General features: G+C 35.0%; 1 protein-coding gene across 1 annotated transcript; it reads left to right on the top strand.

Moving 5' to 3' along the window:
• Window positions 1–6,513: 6,513 nt before the first annotated feature.
• On the top strand, window positions 6,514–7,409 carry LOC105215839 (protein sisterless A). Its single transcript, XM_011189999.2, has one exon. The coding sequence runs from the start codon at window positions 6,765–6,767 to the stop codon at window positions 7,341–7,343; it is 579 nt and encodes a 192-aa protein (XP_011188301.2). The 5' UTR covers window positions 6,514–6,764; the 3' UTR covers window positions 7,344–7,409.
• Window positions 7,410–21,883: the final 14,474 nt, after the last annotated feature.

Here is a 21,883-nt window from a genome sequence, read left to right as displayed (position 1 = left end):
TCATTTCTGGTTGAATGGCTACGTAAATAAGCAAAATTGCCGCATTTGGGGTGAAGAGCAACCAGAAGCCGTTCAAGAACTGCCCATGCATCCCGAAAAATGCACTGTTTGGTGTGGTTTGTACGCTGGTGGAATCATTGGACCGTATTTTTTCAAAGATGCTGTTGGACGCAACGTTACGGTGAATGGCGATCGCTATCGTTCGATGCTAACAAACTTTTTGTTGCCAAAAATGGAAGAACTGAACTTGGTTGACATGTGGTTTCAACAAGATGGCGCTACATGCCACACAGCTCGCGATTCTATGGCCATTTTGAGGGAAAACTTCGGAGAACAATTCATCTCAAGAAATGGACCCGTAAGTTGGCCACCAAGATCATGCGATTTAACGCCTTTAGACTATTTTTTGTGGGGCTACGTCAAGTCTAAAGTCTACAGAAATAAGCCAGCAACTATTCCAGCTTTGGAAGACAACATTTCCGAAGAAATTCGGGCTATTCCGGCCGAAATGCTCGAAAAAGTTGCCCAAAATTGGACTTTCCGAATGGACCACCTAAGACGCAGCCGCGGTCAACATTTAAATGAAATTATCTTCAAAAAGTAAATGTCATGAACCAATCTAACGTTTCAAATAAAGAACCGATGAGATTTTGCAAATTTTATGCGTTTTTTTTTTTTTTAAAGTTATCAAGCTCTTAAAAAATCACCCTTTATAATAAATTCATTAAATTCAAAAAATTACAGAAGAGAAGAGTAAGAATCCTACCACATAATTACTATAACACAGTTTATAGCAACTATTGGGCTAAATCGGTCAATAAACAAATGAACAACTTTTAAGCGGATTTCACAAACAATCGAGCACTATTTGTATTTCCTCCAAGAATTCTACATAATCTACAACAATTAGAAAAGCAACAACAACAACACCTGTATATTACGCGCAAAGTAAGTGCATAAATAAATACGAGTACGAAGAAAGCCCCCTACACCAAGCGAAAATATGTAGAACGCACCAAAACAATAGCGCACTTAAATTTAATAGCATTTGCCGGTCATAAATAGTAAATCATAAAGTACAAAAGTGTTGCTAGCAACTAATTAAGAGATGCAAAAAGGATACCCAATTAAATTTTCAATAGCACACAAATTCTTTATGATTTTAATTTCTCGCATCACCAACGCCACCGAACACCGCTAGCGGTGCGTGTGAGCCTTGAAGGTGCGCGCGAAAGATTTCCTTGTTATACAGATGGGTATATATGTATGTAAACACTTGCAACCGAAAAACGGTAAAATACTCGAATGGGTTAAACGAAAAATACTTGCTAATTGCAAACTTGGTTTTATGCATCGCTGCGGCATCGCCGTCGACCGCGCGCAGGCACAAAGGTGCGGCAAGCAAGACCAGGTAAGGCTGAACAAGGTATGGCAGGTGTGAGCGGTGTTGCACGCAGGTAGCGCATAGTATGCGAGGCAAGCAGCTTGTTGAGGCGCATGAAAATCAACAGTGAGTTGGCTTCATTTAAATACACACACAGCCACACACACACACACCAAAATATACACTCTTATATAAACACTCCACGCGGTTTCTTCTGGTCGCTGCGCTGCTGATCGCTCGAGCATGCGAATGGTTTCAATGAAAACACAAATGCTCGCAAGCAAAACAAGTGAAAAATCCGGCTAAAGAAAATAAACAAGCCGGCAGCGGCCGCTGCAACTAACAAGTAAATTTTTAGACTTTGTTTTTCTTATTCTTATGTATTTTTCTTCCGTGTTGATGCTGCTGCTGCTTACGGTAGAAGGCGTTAAAAAAGCAAAAGATAGTTGAAAATTTTAATATTGCACTCGACTTTTATCCTTTGTTATTTGACTTTTTTTTGTTGTTTTCTTCAACTCTGTTTATTTTTGTTTACCAAATTTTGAACAAAAATTTTTAGGTTGTTTATTATGGAGCACGGTACATAAATTATAAGTATATATATATATTCAAAGAAGAAGTTTTTTCGGCTTAAATATAGATATGAAAAAAACGTTTCGGTTGTTGGTAGACACCAGCGAGGAAATCTTCACAAATCAGTTTGTGGCCTTATAGCCTTTTCACACAGCAGCTAATTGAGCAATTAACCGGCATCTGCTCGATTAAAATGTTGATTAGGATCGATTTACCATACAAAATAAAAATCTCAAATTTCTTCATTAACTTTTAATTGAATTTTAATCAACTTGAAAATAAAATGCAACTCTGCGACAAAGACCGTATTTGTAATTATAAATATATACGTTCTTTGTCTGCGAGTTGTTGTTCATGCTACATGACGGTAGATGTCGCTGCTAAAAACAACAATCAGCTATTCCAACTCCTTATGAAAGTGTGTGAAGTGCAAAACCTGGTTTCTCAATCAAAATTTTAATTTGATCAATTAATTTAGCTGTGTGAAAAGGCTATTAGAAAGTTATATATCTGAGAGAACTAAACTTCATGGCTTTGATATAAGTCGAACTTGGAGGCGTACCGTGAAAAGATGCCTGTGTATAGCTCGATATCTCTGTGTTTTTAACTGTTAATTAATAGAGAAATTTGGTCTCGATGTTCTAACTCTTTCAGAAATTTCGTCTAATAATTCCGGAGAAAAATCTTTTGTATTATAATACCATCCTTAGTCTAAATGAAATTTTTCATTCAATGATTTTATCACTTATATGAGCTCTGTATTACCCATCATTCTTAAGTGCTTACATGAGTTTCACGACTTCAAAAAACTATTTTTATTGTCTTATTAAATTCTACAACTTCTCTAGATTATTGTTAAGTCGATCTGAGTAGCAGATATAGTCTGAAGAAGTTTTTTCACAGACGAGTTTAAACTAAAGTCTTTAAAATAACTAGATTTTTATAAATCTGAGTTAAAGTCTAAAAAGAATTAGAATTTTATAGATTTGAGTTAATTATTGTACATTAAAAATCGTTCTTGAATTTGTTCGAATAAAAAGATTTGGTTCGGAACTTGACTAATACAAGATCTTAATATTGAGGCATGTTTTTAGATTGTCATATAACTAAGCTGATTAAGCAGTATGTACCTCATTCTCTAACCGACATTTAACATAAGGTTCTTATCATGACATACGGCACTAAAAAATTATAGGTCTACCGTTTTCCATTAGATGTCTCTAGGTTCAAGCACTGGTCGATTAAATCGATTAAATCGTTTTATATCTATCTTGGACATTTGTGTCAACATTAACCCAACAAATGATTCCCAAACATATTCTCAACTGAAAATGTCACTTTTTGAGCCGAATTCTCGACATTTGCGGGAAATTTTGCTATTATTTTTTAATTCCAAGAAAAGTACGGCTGAGGCTCATCGAATGCTTTCGGATACGTACGGTGAGGCTGTCGTAAATTAAAGAACATATCCCGAATGGTTTCAACGTTTTAAGAATAGTAATTATGAAGTCGAGGACCGGCATGGTGGTGGAAGGGAGAAGATTTTCGAAGATGCTGAATTGGAAGTATTACTCGACCAAGATGCGTTTCAAACCAAGAGGAATTGGCCGAACCGTTACAAGTACACAGCAAGCCGTATCAAAACGCCTCAAAGCAATGGGGATGATTCAGAAACAAGAAAACTGGGTTACTTACGACTTGAAACCAAGAGATGTCGAACGGCGCTTCTTTGCATGTGAATAGCTGCTTCAAAGGCACAACCGAAAGGGATTTTTGCATCGCCTTGTAACTGGCGACGAAAAATGGGTCCACTACGATAATTCTAAGCGAAGAAAGTCATGGGGAAAGCCTGGACATGCCTTCACGTCGAGGGCAAAACCGAACATTCACGGCGCCAAGTTCATGCTCTGCATTTGGTGGGACCAGCTGGGGGTGATATATTATAAACTACAAAAGCCAAGTGGAACCATCACAGGAAATCGATACCGAACGCAATTGATGCCTTGGAGCCGAGCACTAAAAGAAAAACGGGCACAGTACGAGGAAAGACACGATAAAGTCATTCTCCAGCATGACAATGCTCGGCCTCACGTCGCAAAAGGGGTCAAAAAATATTTGGAGACGCCAGACGTTGCACCATCTGACTACCACTTGTTCCGATCGATGGCACACGATGGTCTAGCTAACGAGCACTTCAGTTCATATGAAGAAGTCAAAAATTGGATTGATACTTGGAACGACTCGAAAGATGAGGAGTTCTTTCGTCACGGAATACATATGCTGCCAGAAAGATGGTCAAAAGTAGTAGCTAGCGACGGCCAATATTTTGAATAACATTTTTGTAACCGTTTTTATACAATAAAGCCTAAAATGTACAAAAAAACGGCGGAAGCAAAGTTGTACACCATTTTTGAAAATGAAATGAGAAATCATATAATAGTTCGTATGAAGATTTAGTACACAAATATGTTTTTGATTTATGTTAGGTAAATAAATAAATTTTAGTAAGCATGCGTACACAAACTACACACCAAATAGCAAATCCAAATTATGAAATGAACATTTCAAAGTACACCTTGTCCCTCACTGACCTTGTGACAAAAGAAAATAAATGTGAAAACAGTCAAAATGTAAACACAACAAACAGCATGACACCTGCACACAAAAACAACTCGCTGACAAACAAGTAAGGAAACATTATGTTCGGATGCAGCCGAAAATTATACCCATATACTCTCGCCATGTGAACGAATGAAAATGCATGGAAATAAGAGACCATCCCGTATCCATGTTAACTAGAATGTCAAAATCATTAAAATAGACAGGAAATTATAATGCATGAATCGATTTATTAAATGTTTAACACCAAACTACATTATTTCTAATATAACAAGTGCACATAATGCCCTTAAAGTAAACATCAAAATATACGGCATAAAGTCAATAAAAAATCATTAAACTTGGTATAAAGGGTTAAACTAAGATCTGGCCCCTTTTCATATATTTTTTTATTATTATTATTTTAGTAAACTTCTCTAAAATGCCACACATTAGGACTATATATCGATATAAAGTAAACGGGAAGCACAAAAATCATCTTCTTGGGTATATTGGGCTAGCAGAAGGTCTGGAAAATTATGTATATGAGGACTAGAGCTAGATCAAGACGACGAACTGGGCCAAATCATATATATATAATATTTGAGAATATTATTCGGCAACATCACATCGAAAAAATATGAAGAAACACTGGATTCAAATGAGATATCTGAGCGGTATATAAGATATAAAATCGGTATAAAGTCAGCTGTAACTTCGGAGTTACTTATATTCGGTATGCTTGAAAGTATAGTCCGATTCCAACTCGCAACAAGTTTGTTCACATAAAACTGAAGGAGACTATAGGAGATATAGAGATATTTCAAAATGATCAGGACGATGAGTAAAGTTGAAATCCGGATGTCTGTCCGTGCAAGCAATAAATTGAATAAACATTGAGGTATCTTGATTAAACTTGGTACTTGGTAGATAGAGCGAAATCGAACCATTGCCATGCCCACAAAATGGCGTTAGCCAAAAAGCTGTAAAATGCTATAATTAAGCCCTTAATAACACTAGTATACAAAATTAAAAGAGGTGTAGTGTCGCCCACTTTATATCTGAAGAACTGCTCGACCAATTTCAACCAAATTTGGGACAGAATGTTTTCTTGACACCCTAATGTTACGGATAGATGTAATTTATCTTAATGCCATCACAAACGTCCATTTTACAATATATAAATCAAGAACCAATGAAGATATCGGAATATAACTTGGCACAGATATATCATTGAATGCGTGGCATCGCGCATCTAAAAATTGTCGAAATCGAACTATTGCTTTACAAGGCTCCAGATATCGAACATGAGGACCTCAGTGCCTAATGGATAATTCTTTACCGAAAATATCGTTAAATGTCTCGGTTATTTTATAGAAATTCAGAGGGAATATTATTCTTCAAAAAATGTGCCAAAAATGGCTTCCAAACACCTAATATTAGTTTTTTCAAATATCTGGTGGGTTTTTCGCCATAAATATCGGTTAATATATGATATATCTTAGCAAATTAAGTGAACGATTCTTGGATATATGAATCTTGGTGGTGAAAATTAGTGAAATCGATCTAAAATATTTGGTTGCACCCGAATTTAGCACTTCCTTTCTTGTTTTAAATAAAATGAAAGAATGTGATGTTGTTGTACCGTCAAAACAAGCTACTAAAGACAATTCATGTTCAGTGTTTTTCATGTGTTAATAAAAAGAATAAGTGTATTGTATATTTTTCCTACAAAGATTCTTCTAAACAAAAATATTTTCTTGATTTATGTTACGTACATGCATGCGAGTAAGGATTTGTACCAAAACATTTATAAGACTTACAGTCACAGTAGTAGATACGAAATGATATTGTCATGGCTATTAAATAACAAAAACAACAAATGTGTAAATAACCAAAAAGATGATCACAACATAAACAGCATGACTCCTTCACAAACAAAAACAACCTTTTGACAAACAAGAACAAATGTGAAAACTAAAATGAGCACAACAAACACAGCATGACACTTTCACACAAAAACAAAAAAAAAAACAACAAACTACAACAACAGCCGCCAAAAACGCTGATCGAAAAAAGTATAAATGGTTCGAAAGATGCAGTCACAGCAATCAGTTAGTGGACAGAACTCGAGGAGCAGCATTATCTCAGCCAAAACATTTCAAAATTTCAATCACCACACACTCACACACACACCTATCGGAAGAAAATGTCTGAAAAGAACACAGATAAATCGGTCAGATCACTCTCAGTACGCGGAAAACTAACAAATGCACCCCTGGTCTTCCAAACGCCCGACGCACTGCGAAAGATGTCTTCAAATGAACAAGGAATACGCAAGAAGACCATTGACAATTTCATCACCGCCGAAATGCGACGCCAACAAAGCAAACTCATGGAAGAGCAACAAATGTTCATAGCCCAGCAACTCGAGCAGCATCCTGTGGAGATCGGTAGTCGCACACACTCGCCCAGCAGCAGTGGCCTCGAAGAGATGTCTACGAAATCTGCGCATGGCGAGCCGGTGGACAGTGCCGCAGCGCTGCTACGTGAGCAACGTGCCGCTTCTTGTCGCAAATCGCGCATCAACAATAAGTTGAGAAAGGCCACATTGCAGCATCGCAACGCGTTTCTAACGGAGAGAGTGGCGGCTACGAAGAAAACACTCACGGATTTGACTTCCAAATTGCAAAAGGCACAGCAGTACCTTCTACGCCACGGTTTTAATGGTTCACAACTGGAGAATATACGCGCCATTTATGGTGTGACTCATATGCCTATCAATTGACTAGCGGAGGCAGTTGAAATAACAGAAGACTACGATATGGATTGATGGATAATGGATCTAAGCGTTAGTTAAAATTTATAATTTTATTTTTTTATGTTATATATAGTTTATATATATTTTTACAAACATATTTAATTTGTATATATTTTATTTCTTAGTTTTTATTTGAAATATTTTATGGGAGCTAGGAGAAGATACTTTTGAAAAACCTACAATGAGCTATATGGAAATGTTATGACCCGATTTTAATAATTTTTGGAACAGAGACACACTATTAGAAGAAAACAATTTCCTCTGAATTAAATTGAGATATCTGAGAGATTTACCCATATTTTCGGTTAAAATTTATCCTTAGGCGCTGAGTTCAACATGTTCGATATCTAGGGCCTTGAAAAGTTATGGCCCGCTTTCGACAATTTTTTCACAAGTGAAGCCAGAGATGATATGCACCAATTGTGTAAAGTTTTATTCCGTTATCTTCATTGGTTCCTTATGTTTACATTATAAAGTGAAGGAATAAGAAGGATTTCAAAATTGAGTTATAAGGAAAGTAGTAGTGGTTGTGAACCGATTTCGCCCATTTTTTGTCCGTGTTATCAGGGTGTCAAGAAAATATTATATACGGAATTTCATTCGAATCGGTCGAGTAGTTTCTGAGATCTGGTTTTTGACCCATAAGTGGGCGATGCCACGCCCATTTTCCATTTTGTAAAAAAATATGAGTACAGCTCCCCTCTGCTATTTCTTATGTCAAATTTGGTGTTTCTGACGTTTTTCGTTAGTTAGTTAACCCACTTTTAGTCATTTTCAACCTAACCTTTGTATGGGAGTTGGGCGTGGTTATTATCTGATTTCAACTATTTTCATGGTGTGTGGTGGGGTATGTAAGAGAACTGACTGCAGAAAGTTTGGTTTATATAGCTTTATTAGTTTGCGAGTTAAATACAAATAACCGATTTGTGGGCGGGGCCCCGCCCACTTCTATAAAAAAATTACATCCAAATATGCCCCTTCCTAGTGCGATCCTTTATTCCAAATTTTTATATCTTCATTTATGGCTTAGTTGTGACACTTGATGTACTTTTGGTTTTCGCCATTTTGTGGGCGTGGCAATGGTCCGATTCTGCCCATTTTCGAACTTGATCTTCTTATGGTGCCAAGGAATATTTGTGCCAAGTTTCGTCAAGATATGTTAATTTTTACTCAAGTTAAAGCTTGCACATACGGACAGACGGACGGACGGACAGACATCCGGATTTCAAATCTACTCGTCACCCTGATCACTTTGGTATATATAACCCTATATCTAACTCGTTTAGTTTTGGGTGTTACAAACAACCATTATGCGAACAAAACTATAATACTCTCGTTAGCAACATTTGTTGCGAGAGTATAAAAATTAATAGCTATCATTAGAAGCTCTCTTTTTGTAAGATTTTTCAACACAACTTCTCGCACAAGTTCCACGAATTCAGTTTCTCAAGTATAATTAATAGCCACCAATTAGGTTTCTCTAATATGCAACGGGTACAAAGTACACAAAATACAGAACTCAGGTTACTTTCTATGAGAATGCGTTGATTTTATAAAGAAATTCTCCAAAGACACCTTTGTTGCAAATTAGAGCTCTAGGTTGCATATGAAATTAAGGTTATCAGACCGAACTACTTTGGCACGCACGCATATATGTATGTACTTAGAGCTACACCAACTCCCAGTTGATTTCAAATGTTGATGCGTTGGCACTCGCGCCATTGCTTTGGCTTATCACTTGTCTTTGCTTTAGTTGTGTAGCTACACTTTGTTGTTGCACGAGTTACTTTGCGCTGCGAACAACCCCATGAGATTTGTTGAAAAATTGGCTAAAAGGTCCCACAGCAAATGCAACGAAACTACAACAATAGCAAAATGCGTAGAAAATCTATCCACGCCCCAAACAAAGACAACGCTACAGTATGAAGTTAAAAGCAGCTACTTGCTAAGACTAAGCGTCAATTCTACTTTCTAAGTGGCAGCGTAGCTACTTTGCGGTAGGGGCAAAGACAAGCTGGAGAAGCGAGTCAACGAAAAAAGAGCACAGCTGCGTTGGTCCGGGGCAACAAGAACACTTTTTATATGAGAGAGAGTGTGTGTGCGTGTGCGTGTTGCTGAAGTGCGTTTGTGCTGGGCCACGGTGGTCTCATAAAATAAAAGTCTAAATAAACTTTATGCAACAGTGTCAGTTTGTTTAAGCCAAAAGAAAACAATTTCGTGGTGGCTGCTACAAGGCTGCAGATTTTTCATACTTTTTAATATTTTTTATTATCTGGCCACCCCTTTGGCCGCGGGCGCAGTTGTATGGTGGTGGCTACAAAAGTTTTTGCATAGAAATTGTTTTCTTCTCGCGTGCGAGGGTGTGTGTGTGTGTGTTTCTTTAACTTTTAGAAAGCAGCAGAAATTTGTTTATATTAAGCATCGTTAGCTTCCAGCTGCGATTTGCTACCTTTTTTACACACCACACACACGCACATCCTCCCCCAAAACGGCCCCCCACACAGTGTAGACACGTGTAAGAAGTTAATTTGTGCCAACAAATGGGCGGCCAAGCGTGTGTATGTATGTGTGTGTGCCTGTGTTTAGCGTGCTGCTTCGTTAATAGTTAATAAAGAATTTGACCGAAAAATTTACGCAGCGGGAATAAGAAAAATAATTTGCTGCAAGTTGGCGTAAAATGCGCCAGAAATATTAAGTTTATATAGCAAGTAGCAGAAGCTTGCGGAAATCGTAGTAAATAAATGCCAAACGGCAAATTGGCTTGTGTGAAAACTCTAAAATATGCGCCTTTAAAACTTTCATAATATTCAAGAAAGAAAAATTGTGTTCTAAAATGTGCACAAAAAGCTGGCAAATCAATTTATGCGCAATTTTTATGAAACTTGCCACAGATTTCTAGCATTAAAAATTAATTTATTTTAGCCTTGCTAACTGTTGCATACATAAAATATCAAGTTTTTTTACTAAACTCAGTGTCAGCGCCTGAAAATATGCAATATTTTTTTTTTGCGTACATGAAATTCCAGCTGTTCATTAAAATAAATATTTTCACACATTCATAAATATGTATGTATTAATTTTTTATACAGCTTTTCTTCTTTGCCGTCAAAGCATATATTAAGGCGCCTTCGCCTGCGCGCCTGCTACATGAATTGTGGTTAATTTCCGTAAAGTATGCAATATTTCTCCTTTACTGTTGGCAAGCAAATATTTCTCAATAAACGCCAATGCCGTATGCAGCGAAGAGCAAACAATTGTAGTGTAAATGCTTGCCATAGTGGGGGAAATACATAATTTATGCGGAGATATACTTATAAGTTTATGTGTATGTGGCAACTCTGTAGAAAAATATTCGGATGTGTTTTACTGACAGAAGCTTTGTTTATATGACTTCAAAAGACATTATTATTTATTTAGAGCTTTAAGCTCTCGAAGTACAAAGCTTTGGTATGTCTAAGAGCCAGCTCAAAAATTCTAAAAAATTTCAAGACTCTCCCAGCCTCTGCAGACAGCTTTTTTTCATCAAGAAATGCTCACAAAAAATAATTGTCACTGACATGAGCTTTAAGCTCTTTAAATTCATAGAGTCGAAGATAAAAAATTTTAGTTTAATATAGTAATAAATTATAACTGATAAAAATTTAAGTACTCTCCTCTAACCATACAGAAGGTTTTAAGCACACATGAAAGCTGTGGAATATTTTAGAAAAGCTTTCCTTGGCACGAAAGCTCCCAAAGCCATATTAACTAATGAAAGCTTTCGAAATACTCTTCTCTAAGCATACCCAATTTTTTAAGCGAAGACTGTGAAGTATTTACGAAAAAGCTTTAATTGCAACAAAAGCTCTCAGAGTCAATATTAACTTATGAAAGCTTTCCAAATATCACTGCCGATCGAGATTTCGAACTCAAACACCAACGAATAATGATGATCTTCACCTCCAAATAAAAGTCACCTACCCTACTTTAAAGCATACAGTTTCAATATTTAAGTCCACTCAAAAATGTACAAGCTTTCCAACAAGGCTGGTTTATATCGCTATACACAAATGTGTGTTCTTTCAGTATTTATGCGTACAAATATAAAAATACAAAAACAAATTTCTTTTCAACTGCTTTCCTTTAATTTCTTACGCAGCGCGTTTCTTTTATACTATTTTCGGCACAAACTTGCAGTGTATATGGCGTTGCCATACTTCGATTGCAATATTTTATTATACTCATAAGCACACACACACCAACTCACTTACAACATACACATGCGTGCAACTCACTGTTGATTTGGTTCGTTTTATTGCCACTGCGACACTCTGAAAATGCTCATCAATATAAATCAAGCGTCTGCAATGAATTGACTCGTTGCTGCATTCATTTCCGTTAACGCCGATAAATATGCAACAAAGAAATATTTAAACATTTCATTGCAAGCAGAGTTGCATGTGTACACATGAGTATACAGTATAAGTATAAGCAAGTAGTGCATGGTAGTCGAGAAAAGTTAAGTTCGCACTTTAAGATCTGCCAGAGCACTTAAGGTGTACTTTAGTATACAAACTTTAAAGACTTAAACAGTTTTTCGGTTTTACAGTCAGCGCTTCATTCAGCTATCATTCTCTTAAGTTGAATAAGTTTTGAAAATCATAAGACCTGAGAATCCCTTTACAGTTCCAGCTTTATAGTGAATTTTATTTATAATATATCTGACTTCGCATGGAAAAAGGAAATATTTAAATATATTAAATTTGTGTTCGGGAAGAATTCATTCTCTTCCAGAAAGATTTTCGAAATAAGACTTAAAATGGTATTTGCAACATTTGATCCATATTCGAATTTTCTGCCAGTTTTCATGACTACCTTCCTTCAATGAACACTGTAGTGAACTCCATTTAAGACATTTTCTTATCAGATACTGAGCATTGAAGGCATTAAATAAGATTCAGATAATACTCCTTAATACGATAGCAGAAGATTTTAAATTCTGTGAACCATAACTTCATATATTCTTAATTTAAACCACTAGCGTTAGCAAACATATTTTATTGGTTGCTGTACCAAAAATTTATATATTAAGTATACTATAAATCAGTTGAGATCCATGGGCCTCATTAGCACTAAAAAGTTTCTTCAGCTATAAAATGCTCATGTTACAAAAAGGCTCTTGAATAATAAGAAATTAATAAATTAAAGGTAATTTCAACAAGATAATCTCGTGATTCTTCAAATAATAAATTATTTATTAGAATCTATATATGTATATATATATCTTCTTGATGTCATCTGACATGTAGAGGATCCTACTAGTTTCAAACCGCTTCCCAACTGTTAAAGGACGTTTTGTGAAAGTTTTTCTTGGTAAATTACAACGAGTGTTCAAATTTTGTTGATGGGAAATTACGTTGGAACCCAATTCCATAAAATTGGTAAAGCACACTACGACCGAAACCATTTTTTGGTTAAATAATGTACATTTTTTAATAGAAGGAATAACTTAAAAATAAATAAAAGTTATAAACATGTTTTTTTAACAGCCAACAAGCAAATTTCAATAATAATTATGATACCACTATAGAACATTCAATATCACCCTGAAGATAATATCTACCTTATTGACATTCAAGTTGAAGACGGCAATAAGGCATTGTTATAGAGAATTTATTTTTTCAGATGATGAAAGATGCAGAAAAAATTCAGATGCATTTTTCGACGAAGTACTGTGAAGTGAAGTGAAGTCTTTGGTATTAAAATCTCAGAAGACAATACTGCAAGCAACAGAGCGATCATAGTAAATATACAAATTTTCTTAAAAAATTTAATAATTAAAAAAAATGTGGAGAAATGTTTTTTTTTTTTGGAGATCATGAATGATAAACAGGTATGTAATAAGAAATCTTAAATTGTATACCACATTAATAAGATTAATAATTTTGGTTTTTGTAAATACTAAAGGGTTTTTTAAATAAAACAAAAACGGTTTGAGATATGAATGAAATTGTTTATTACTGTGAAAGTACATTCGATGCTATTATGTATGGAACTCGATTTTTTTGCAGACGCGGAACCCAATTTACGATGATTTTCAAGCATAAATTGGCCGATACTGCTGCAATTTCACGTTCGATATTCGTACGAAGTTCATCAATCCTTGTTGGCATGGACCATAGACTTGACATAGCCCCAGAAAAAAAAATAGTTTAACGTCGTCAAATCGCATGACCGAGGCGGCCAATTGACTGGACCATTTCGTGATAACACATTTACCAAACTTGGTTTTCAATAATTCGATTGTGACATTCGCTGTGTGGCTTGTGGTGCCATCCTATTGGAACCACACATTTTCCAAGTCCATATCATCAAATTCGAGCAAGAATATTCAGTTATCATTGAGCGGTAGCGATTCCCATTCACAGTAACGTGCCGGTCTTGAACATCACGGAAGAAGTACGGCCAAATGACGCCGCCGGCCCATAAACCGCACCAAATCGCAATTTTTTCGAGATGCAATGATGACTCATGCAGTACATGTAGATTTCTGCCATTAAGCCAGAAATCAGCCACATCGCTGAAGATGATTTTCCGATAAAAAGTTCAGATCATTATCAAGTTGTTGCCCACAGCCCAATACACGAACATACGACGATTCTGATGGTCAAGCGACTTCAGTTCTTGCGTCAATTTGATCTTGTAAGGATGTAGGCCAAGATCTTTTCGCAAAATTCGCCACAACGACATCACAGAGACGCCCAACGCTTGAGAACGACGTGTGAAAGACTGATTTGATTGTTCCTCAATTGATGCGCTAGCGGCAAAAATATTCTCGACACTACGGGTACTTCTTTGTCTTACTCGCATGGGAATATTTCCACTAGACATCAAATTGTTGTGCTGACAGGACGATTATGACGACCATAAATTGGACGTAGCGTTCTTAAAGATGAGGCCACTCAATCCGAATTTAGGTAGTAAATTTTAATGATTTCGACTCGTTGTTAGATCGCATATCTTTCAATGATGAAATGGCAAACATTACTGAAGAAAAATGTTAAAAGAGAGGGGAAAAATATGGTGTCGTTTGCTATCTGTATCGGCTTTTGAAAACCCCTTTATAATAATAATGATAAATATTCTTTCCGTAATTCTTCTTAAATTCTTGGTGGGGTTAATTAATTGCCTACTTCAAATTGCTTACTCAACTACAAAGATTTATTCATTTTATACTTGTATCATATTTTATAATAATTTTCTTTTTTATGAAATCTACAGTTCTTATTTTTCTTAAGACAACCTTTGTTGACTTCATCTTTTCTCAAACTATATTCACATTACTTTAACTCCATTCTTTCGTCAATCCAATTTAGTTTCAAAAATTCCACAATTTTCAACGCAAAAGAAGAGCACTTGCCGGTGGCAAATTCTTTTCACTTTGCTCACTTCAACGCAGTATTTCTTCCACATTTCCGGTTACGAAGGTTAATTTGCCAGACTTTTATGAACGTTGAAATCACAAACGCAAAATGCAAAGACATTTCAACGAAGAGTTTGCATTCTTAATTCGATTTGTGCATATATTTCCGAAACGCTTGCAACGCGGAAATCATTGCTTTGTAACGGCATATACTGTGCTTTGTCAAACGATTCGCAGCCAACGGCTCGATACAAATTTATTACTAGAAAAGTAAGGATTCAAACAAGGATCAGCTTTAAAAGCAATGCAACAAAATCACCGCAAGCAACCAAAAGGCCAACAACAAAAATAAAAAAATAAAATAGTAAAATAACGTGTGTGATAACTGTTAAGCGCTGGCAAACGCTATGTGAAAAGTCAAATTAAAATAATTGCTTGAAATAAATTGCCAACATATTGTTGTTGTCAATAATAAATCACGCGCTTATCGCTGACCAGCGACTGGCCACAACCGCAGCAGCGGCAGCAAGCAGCGACAATAAGCGCAGCAAGGACAACAGCTAAAGCGGCCACAAAAGCAAATAGAAACTCGCTCGCCCAATGAACGGTGCTTCTTATAATGACACTATTGTTGTTGTTGTTGCCGCTAGCAAATTACTACAACTATTGTTATTGTTGTTATTGGCCGATGGTTGGTGGCTTGTGTTGTTGTTGTAGTACGGTCAACTGCGGGGATTTGTAGCTTGGCTTGGTTTATTATGCGCACGATTAAATTCATTAAAGAAACACAAACAGCTCGACCCAAGCACAAGCGCAAGCACAAGCCAACACAGCGCACAAAGCAAATACTCATTATAATATCAACAGCTATAACAATAACAATATGCACAAAAACAACAACAGGCAAATATATGGCTACAGTCAACAGAATGGTGCGACGAATCGAATTGACAGTGGCATAACTAACGAACGCGTATATCAGTGGAAATGCAGGCTGTTTTTGTTGGCTTTGTTGTTGTTTCACTTTTTGTCCTTTTCTTACCACGTATTTATTTTCATATCTTGCCAACAGCATTTACGCTTTGTGTCGCTTGCGTATTTATTTTGATAATTCTCCTTTTCTCGTTCGTAAGGGCTTACTCTCCAGTCCTCGCTGTGAATTCTTCGTATAGCTGTAAGCCTGCTAATTGTTTGAGCTTAAGAAATTTATGCGTTAGGCTAAATGGTGTGGCATAAGAAAGTATTGTTGTCCCTAAGACCCGCCGTATGCAATGGGTATTAAGTTCGCACCAAGCAGCCGTATGGTATTAACGCTATCAACAAGTAGAAGTAGCTTGGCAGCACGACAAGCACACACATGGTAAATATACACTCTCAATTAAGCGCATGTGAGGCCTAGCACCGTTATTCTATGAAGTGGAGTACATATGTAGCTACAGCGTATAGGCCTGCCAACCGGGTGCTAATGCTCGGGCATTCATTGTTAATAATTAGCCTAATAAAATAATTATGCAAAGGCTTAACTACTTACTCATTCGTTGCTATATACTTTTGGCAAAGATTTTTGTTTATTCTGCTTTCTTTTGGGTATTATTTCATGCAGTAATCACATAAATCGGGGATTGGATTATTTTCCATTCCCCATTTTGTTCACAATAATAACAACTAGATACATATATATTTACTAATTCTAATGAGCCTGTTTCTATGACTAGTGGCTATTGTATTATTGTTTCGTTAAGGCTTGCAAATAAGAGATAAGAATTAAGACATTTTGTATCTTCTACTGATAATTGTCAACTGCAACAAAATATACTTCTAGCAGGCTGCTCGTTTAAAGATAATTTGAACATATTTTATGTTCCCTTAAACCTTCAGAGCGGAAACACAATATATAGTAATCTCTTTTCTCGAAACGACATTTCTCAAAATTGCTGACATCATAAATCAACGCTACATTGACCAATCGACTTCAAATTTTAACTGAGTATTCTTGACCATGTTTACTATACAATGGTCTACGATCTTTTTGAGTTGTTAAAAATTGTCAATTTGGCATTTAAAAAAATACTATTTTTTTACCTAAAAAACGATTTTTTTCAGAACTACGTCAATATTTGTCAATATTTGATATTTTTCAAAAATTGTAGGTCATTGTATAGGAAATATATTTAACTTTAATATCCTTTTTGGATTTTGGTTTGTTTAAGCAACTCATTTCAGCAGTTGTGGAACTTTTTTCTGTCACCTCCGAAGATAGCATATAATTCCGTTTTTTCCGTTTCCGTTTTTTCAATATTTGTGTAGAAAAAAAATTGAAATTTAGCTGAAAATATACCGTATTATGTGCAAAAAAACTTCGAAACAATCGATCGAGTACTTTCTTTTAAAAAATTCAAGAACATTGCCTAATTTTTCATATGTTACACTGGCATAGCCCCTTAATACCGGCGTATTTACATATTCGAGGTACCCCTAACCGACTCTAAAAGTTTTAAGATTTAAGTGTTGTTGTTTTATCAATGTGAAATAGTTCTTGAGACAGTTCTTGCCGAATATAAATATTGGTCCATTCCTAATACATGGCCCAAATTGTAAAGAAATTTTTTGTCGAAGGGTTTTTTCTTCATTTGGTCCCTAACCTCAACAGCGATATCATTCCGATATTTCAAAGAACTTTAAAATGCGTCAGATAATTTGTTGACAAAAAAGGAACTAATAAAACAAGATAATAAAAGAAAATCTACAGCAACTTCAAAAATATGCTCTCAAGTTCACTTCATTATTGATAATGACACTGAAGATGAGCTAGAGAGAAGCCTTTGTGTTTCTCTCATTGTGGAAGATTGGATGATTCATGTGTAAACGAACAATGGTTTTAACTCCTTTCGATCTTGTTCTGACACACATGTAAATAGCGATAGCCTTGATACCTTGTAATACATGTATGCTCCGAAGCTTGCTCTACAAAATATATACATACATTTGTCGGAAAATATCAAGTTTTAAAATTTAAACAGGAGAAGATACTCCTTTCAACAATTAATAGAGCCAATTAAAGATAATTATATAATATGAAAATAAAAATTAAGTTTGCGATATAACAAAACCTTTCGGAACGTGTAAAGTGTATTTTTTTGATGAAAAATGTTTTAACCTGAATAAAGAAGGTAAATATTAAGTATTGGATTCGATCATGGAATACAGCACATACATATACAGTTAAACTTCTATAACTCGAACATCTATAACTCGAAGTTCCCCATAACTCGACATCTTGAATTGGCAATATAAGTCAAATTTCACACAAATTACCTTCCGTAACTCGGAAGCCTCTCTAACTCGAAGTATTTTTGCGAATTATAGTGATTCTAGTTAGGGAAGTTCAACTGTATGTAGTTACGACTGAACTTAAAAAATATAGCACAATCGATTTTAAATATTATAAGTTTTGTTAAAAAATTTCAAAATATACCAACAATAACATATAAATCTGCAATAAATCGTAGAATTACCGTTCTTATTCGAATTGTCCTTCTGTTTCCAATTACCATAGCGTAAAATTATATATCGTAAACATTTAAAATTCTCCATATACCATGAGCTCTCAAACTGTTATGCACGTAGTCGATCCATCTGCAAACAAAATTGCGATCGCCCAAAAGTATGCAGCTAAATTTATAGGAATATATTATATAACACGCTGCTATAATTATATTTACTATAAAGAGTACACATTAACACCAGCAAGGGAATCCAAGTCGTAGATAGCGCCGTTGCTGTGAGTTCAGGTGATTTGTATGAATACATATATATTTGCAATTATATCTATATACAATTTTACAAACAAGTATTCGTTTATATATCAAAATGGGTGTACAGAACTGCGTTTGCTAATGATTTTAGATTAAGTAATCTTACAACTCACCTCTTAAACCGGAGCTCAATTTCATTCTCCTCAATTCCAGAAAAGTCACTAGCCAATTGGTTTTTACATACATGCACGGCTTCTTGCAGCGGCGCTCCGGAGCGCTAGTTTCAGTCATTGAGCCAATCGCGCACGTTTTTATTAAAAGCTCCGAATCGATTAAATATTTAGCTTATTTAGACCCGATAACACACAACACTACTTTACAGTCATTAAAAACTTAATTATTCTAACTTTTGCTGCAAATTAAAATATTTTCACTAAATTCTACACACTTCAATCGGAAATTGTTGCGGGACGTTTGAAATGGCGACGGAAACTGGACAATGCAACTGAAGAAAACAGTGTTGCCAGTATGTTCGGAATTTTATGATTTGCATTTCAGGCTAAGTCTTTGGTTTATTAGTATATTAATTATAATTAAATTAATAGTACTACCACTACTAGTAGTTTACAGTAATCGAAATACAAAAATAGCAAAATGCAGGAAGAACATTTTAAAAAAAATTATATTTTGTTTTGAGAAAAGACCTAATAATAAAATTAAAACTAATTCAAATTAATTTATGAGAGAATATTTATATATTTATAATAAAAACACATAATAATTTATTAATAATATTAGTTTTAATTAAATGAAAAGACACTGCCAGCTATAAAATTTGCAATCAATTGGGCAACACTAATTATTTGCTGGTCCTTCAATATTTTTTTTCGAATATTGCGCCATCTATGGTAGAAGGTTTAAAAATAATTAATACTGCAAATGATTCTTCACTAAAAGTGATTATTACATTTTTTGTAAAATTCTAAGAGACCACAAAATAATAATACTAATTTTACGCATAAAATAAAGAAATTTCATAATTTTTAATTTCTACTATAAAGAAAAATTCTTCAACACAAAGGCAACTCTGTGCATTTTGCAGTTTCCTTCCACATTTCAATTCGTTTGCATACGTTTCCGACGAGCTCGTGATAAATTTGTGAAAAATTGTTAAAATTAAGCATTTTATATGAAATATTAGTAGTAATAAAGTGTGTTGTTGTAAATATTGTTGTAAAAAGTGTTTCTAATGAAGTTGTATAAGCAAAGTTTGTATTTTACTAAATCAATTGCCGAAGCAGTTCGCGTAGGGTAAGCGAGTGCTCTGCGCAGCTAAAGAAAGGTGCTGGTGACAGGGCATTTACTATCTGACAGACACATATACACGCTTGTATGAAGGTGCTTCGTGCTTACAATCGCTAGGAGTACGATTGCTGCTGACTGGAGTGAGCTACAGAATGCTACATGGAACCCAAAATAAGGTATGGTCTATTAACATTCGCACTAACTAACTTTTCAATGCGAAAGGCTCGTCACTAAAGCACTGCCGGCAGCGCTGCTTTGCTTTTGGAACAGTTGGCTTCCAAACTTTGTGAATAGCACTGCTGCACAACATTTTGAAGCTTATGCGATGCACACAATTTGAATAGCGCATTTTGAGATCCATTGTATTTTTGATCTTATAGAATGCAAGTTTCTTTCAGTCCTTTATAGTGCAAATCATAAATTTATTTTTTTTAAGCGGAGACAACACGAATACTGATGAATCTAGTTTTTAATAATATTTTGAATGAATTTTATATGGTCTAAGAATTTCTAGTGATTAAGGGGCACACCTAGTGTAATGGCCTAAAAAAAGGTGATTTTTGGGAAATTTTATTAAAAAAAAATACTTTATCAATTATTTCAAAATATATTTATAAATGTTTCAAGAATATACAGTGAAATTTTTGAAGAAAAAAAGTAAATATTTTTTGAGTTATAGTCGATCTCCAACGGTGCGAAAAAAGGTCCTTCACTGCTGCAGTGATTCCGGCCTTCTCCGTGAAAAAAACATTCTTCTTAAACTAGATAATATTGTCTGTACAATGACCTACGATAAAATCAAAAATTGACAATATAGCGGTTTAAAAAAAAAATAGTCGAATTTTACCCAAAATGTTGGTCGTGTTTGGCCTGCCAAAATTCGATTTTTTGATCAGATCAAAAATTGATAGCTCATTGTACGGAGAACTATGTAAAGAACATGTAAAAAAAAACTCGATAGTGATCGGATCATTTGTTTTTGAGTAATCACTGCAGCAAATTCGGAAAATGATGTTTCGAGAAAAACGCGTTTAAAGATAAAATGATCGTACTCACTGTTACCGAGCGGCTGCTCTTTAAATTGCTATAACTCAAAAACTATTTGAGATATCGATTTGAAATTTTAATTTGTTATTTTTAAAGGTGTAATCTACCGAAATATGAACCAAAAAATTGATTTTTTTGAAATGTCACACTAGGTGCGCCCCTTAAAATAACATTTCGTAGTCTAAATAATTTAGAAAATTTATAATTTTGGTCAAAATTTATACCTTTATCCACCATTTTCTGATGCTGCATCTCATAACAATTATTTCCCAAGCCCTACCTGATACCCATGAAAATATTCGAAATACAAAAATTGCCGTTTTCGAATTATACATTTGTTTATTTGTTCTTTTTATTATTATACATATGTAGTCTACCTGTGACAAGGTGCCGGTGCAAATTGCGTCCACATTTCCAATTTCAATTCCGATAACAGTTTTTCTTAGTGGTCGCGCGCATACGCGAATGCACGTCGTGTTTCTGTGCGAAAGATTGTGAAATAATTTCACGATTTTTTTCGCATTTCAATTTTTTCACTATGTCATATGCAGACAAAGCCTGCAAAATGCAAATATTCAATGGTGGCAATAAAATCGCCAGAAGGCCGTTGCGTTAAATGCTTTGAATACGAACAATTCCACTTCAAAAGCACTACTACTGCAGCAGCAGCAGCAGCAGGACTAACAACAGCAACAAAAGCAATATGAGTGAAAAGCAATTTAAATAAATGGAGGAAAAACAAATGAAACTAATGAAATTCACACAACAATTAATTATCGTTTGACGATGGCATTGCGTTTGTGCCCATGTACATATATACATATATCCATGTATTCAGCTAGAAGTGTGTTGAAATCAGAGGAACTAACGAAATTGTCACTGAAAATTTTGAAATTGAATTTTTATGTAAAAAATTTATAATATTTTATATAAGTACATACATATATAGTTAAAAACACTAATGCATTGTTTTTGCTTTGAATCAATATAAAATATTT

The sequence above is a fragment of the Zeugodacus cucurbitae genome, chromosome 2 (assembly GCF_028554725.1).
Source record: "Zeugodacus cucurbitae isolate PBARC_wt_2022May chromosome 2, idZeuCucr1.2, whole genome shotgun sequence".
In the NCBI taxonomy this organism is placed as follows: domain Eukaryota; kingdom Metazoa; phylum Arthropoda; class Insecta; order Diptera; family Tephritidae; genus Zeugodacus; species Zeugodacus cucurbitae.
This window is presented reverse-complemented; position numbering and strand designations above follow the sequence as displayed.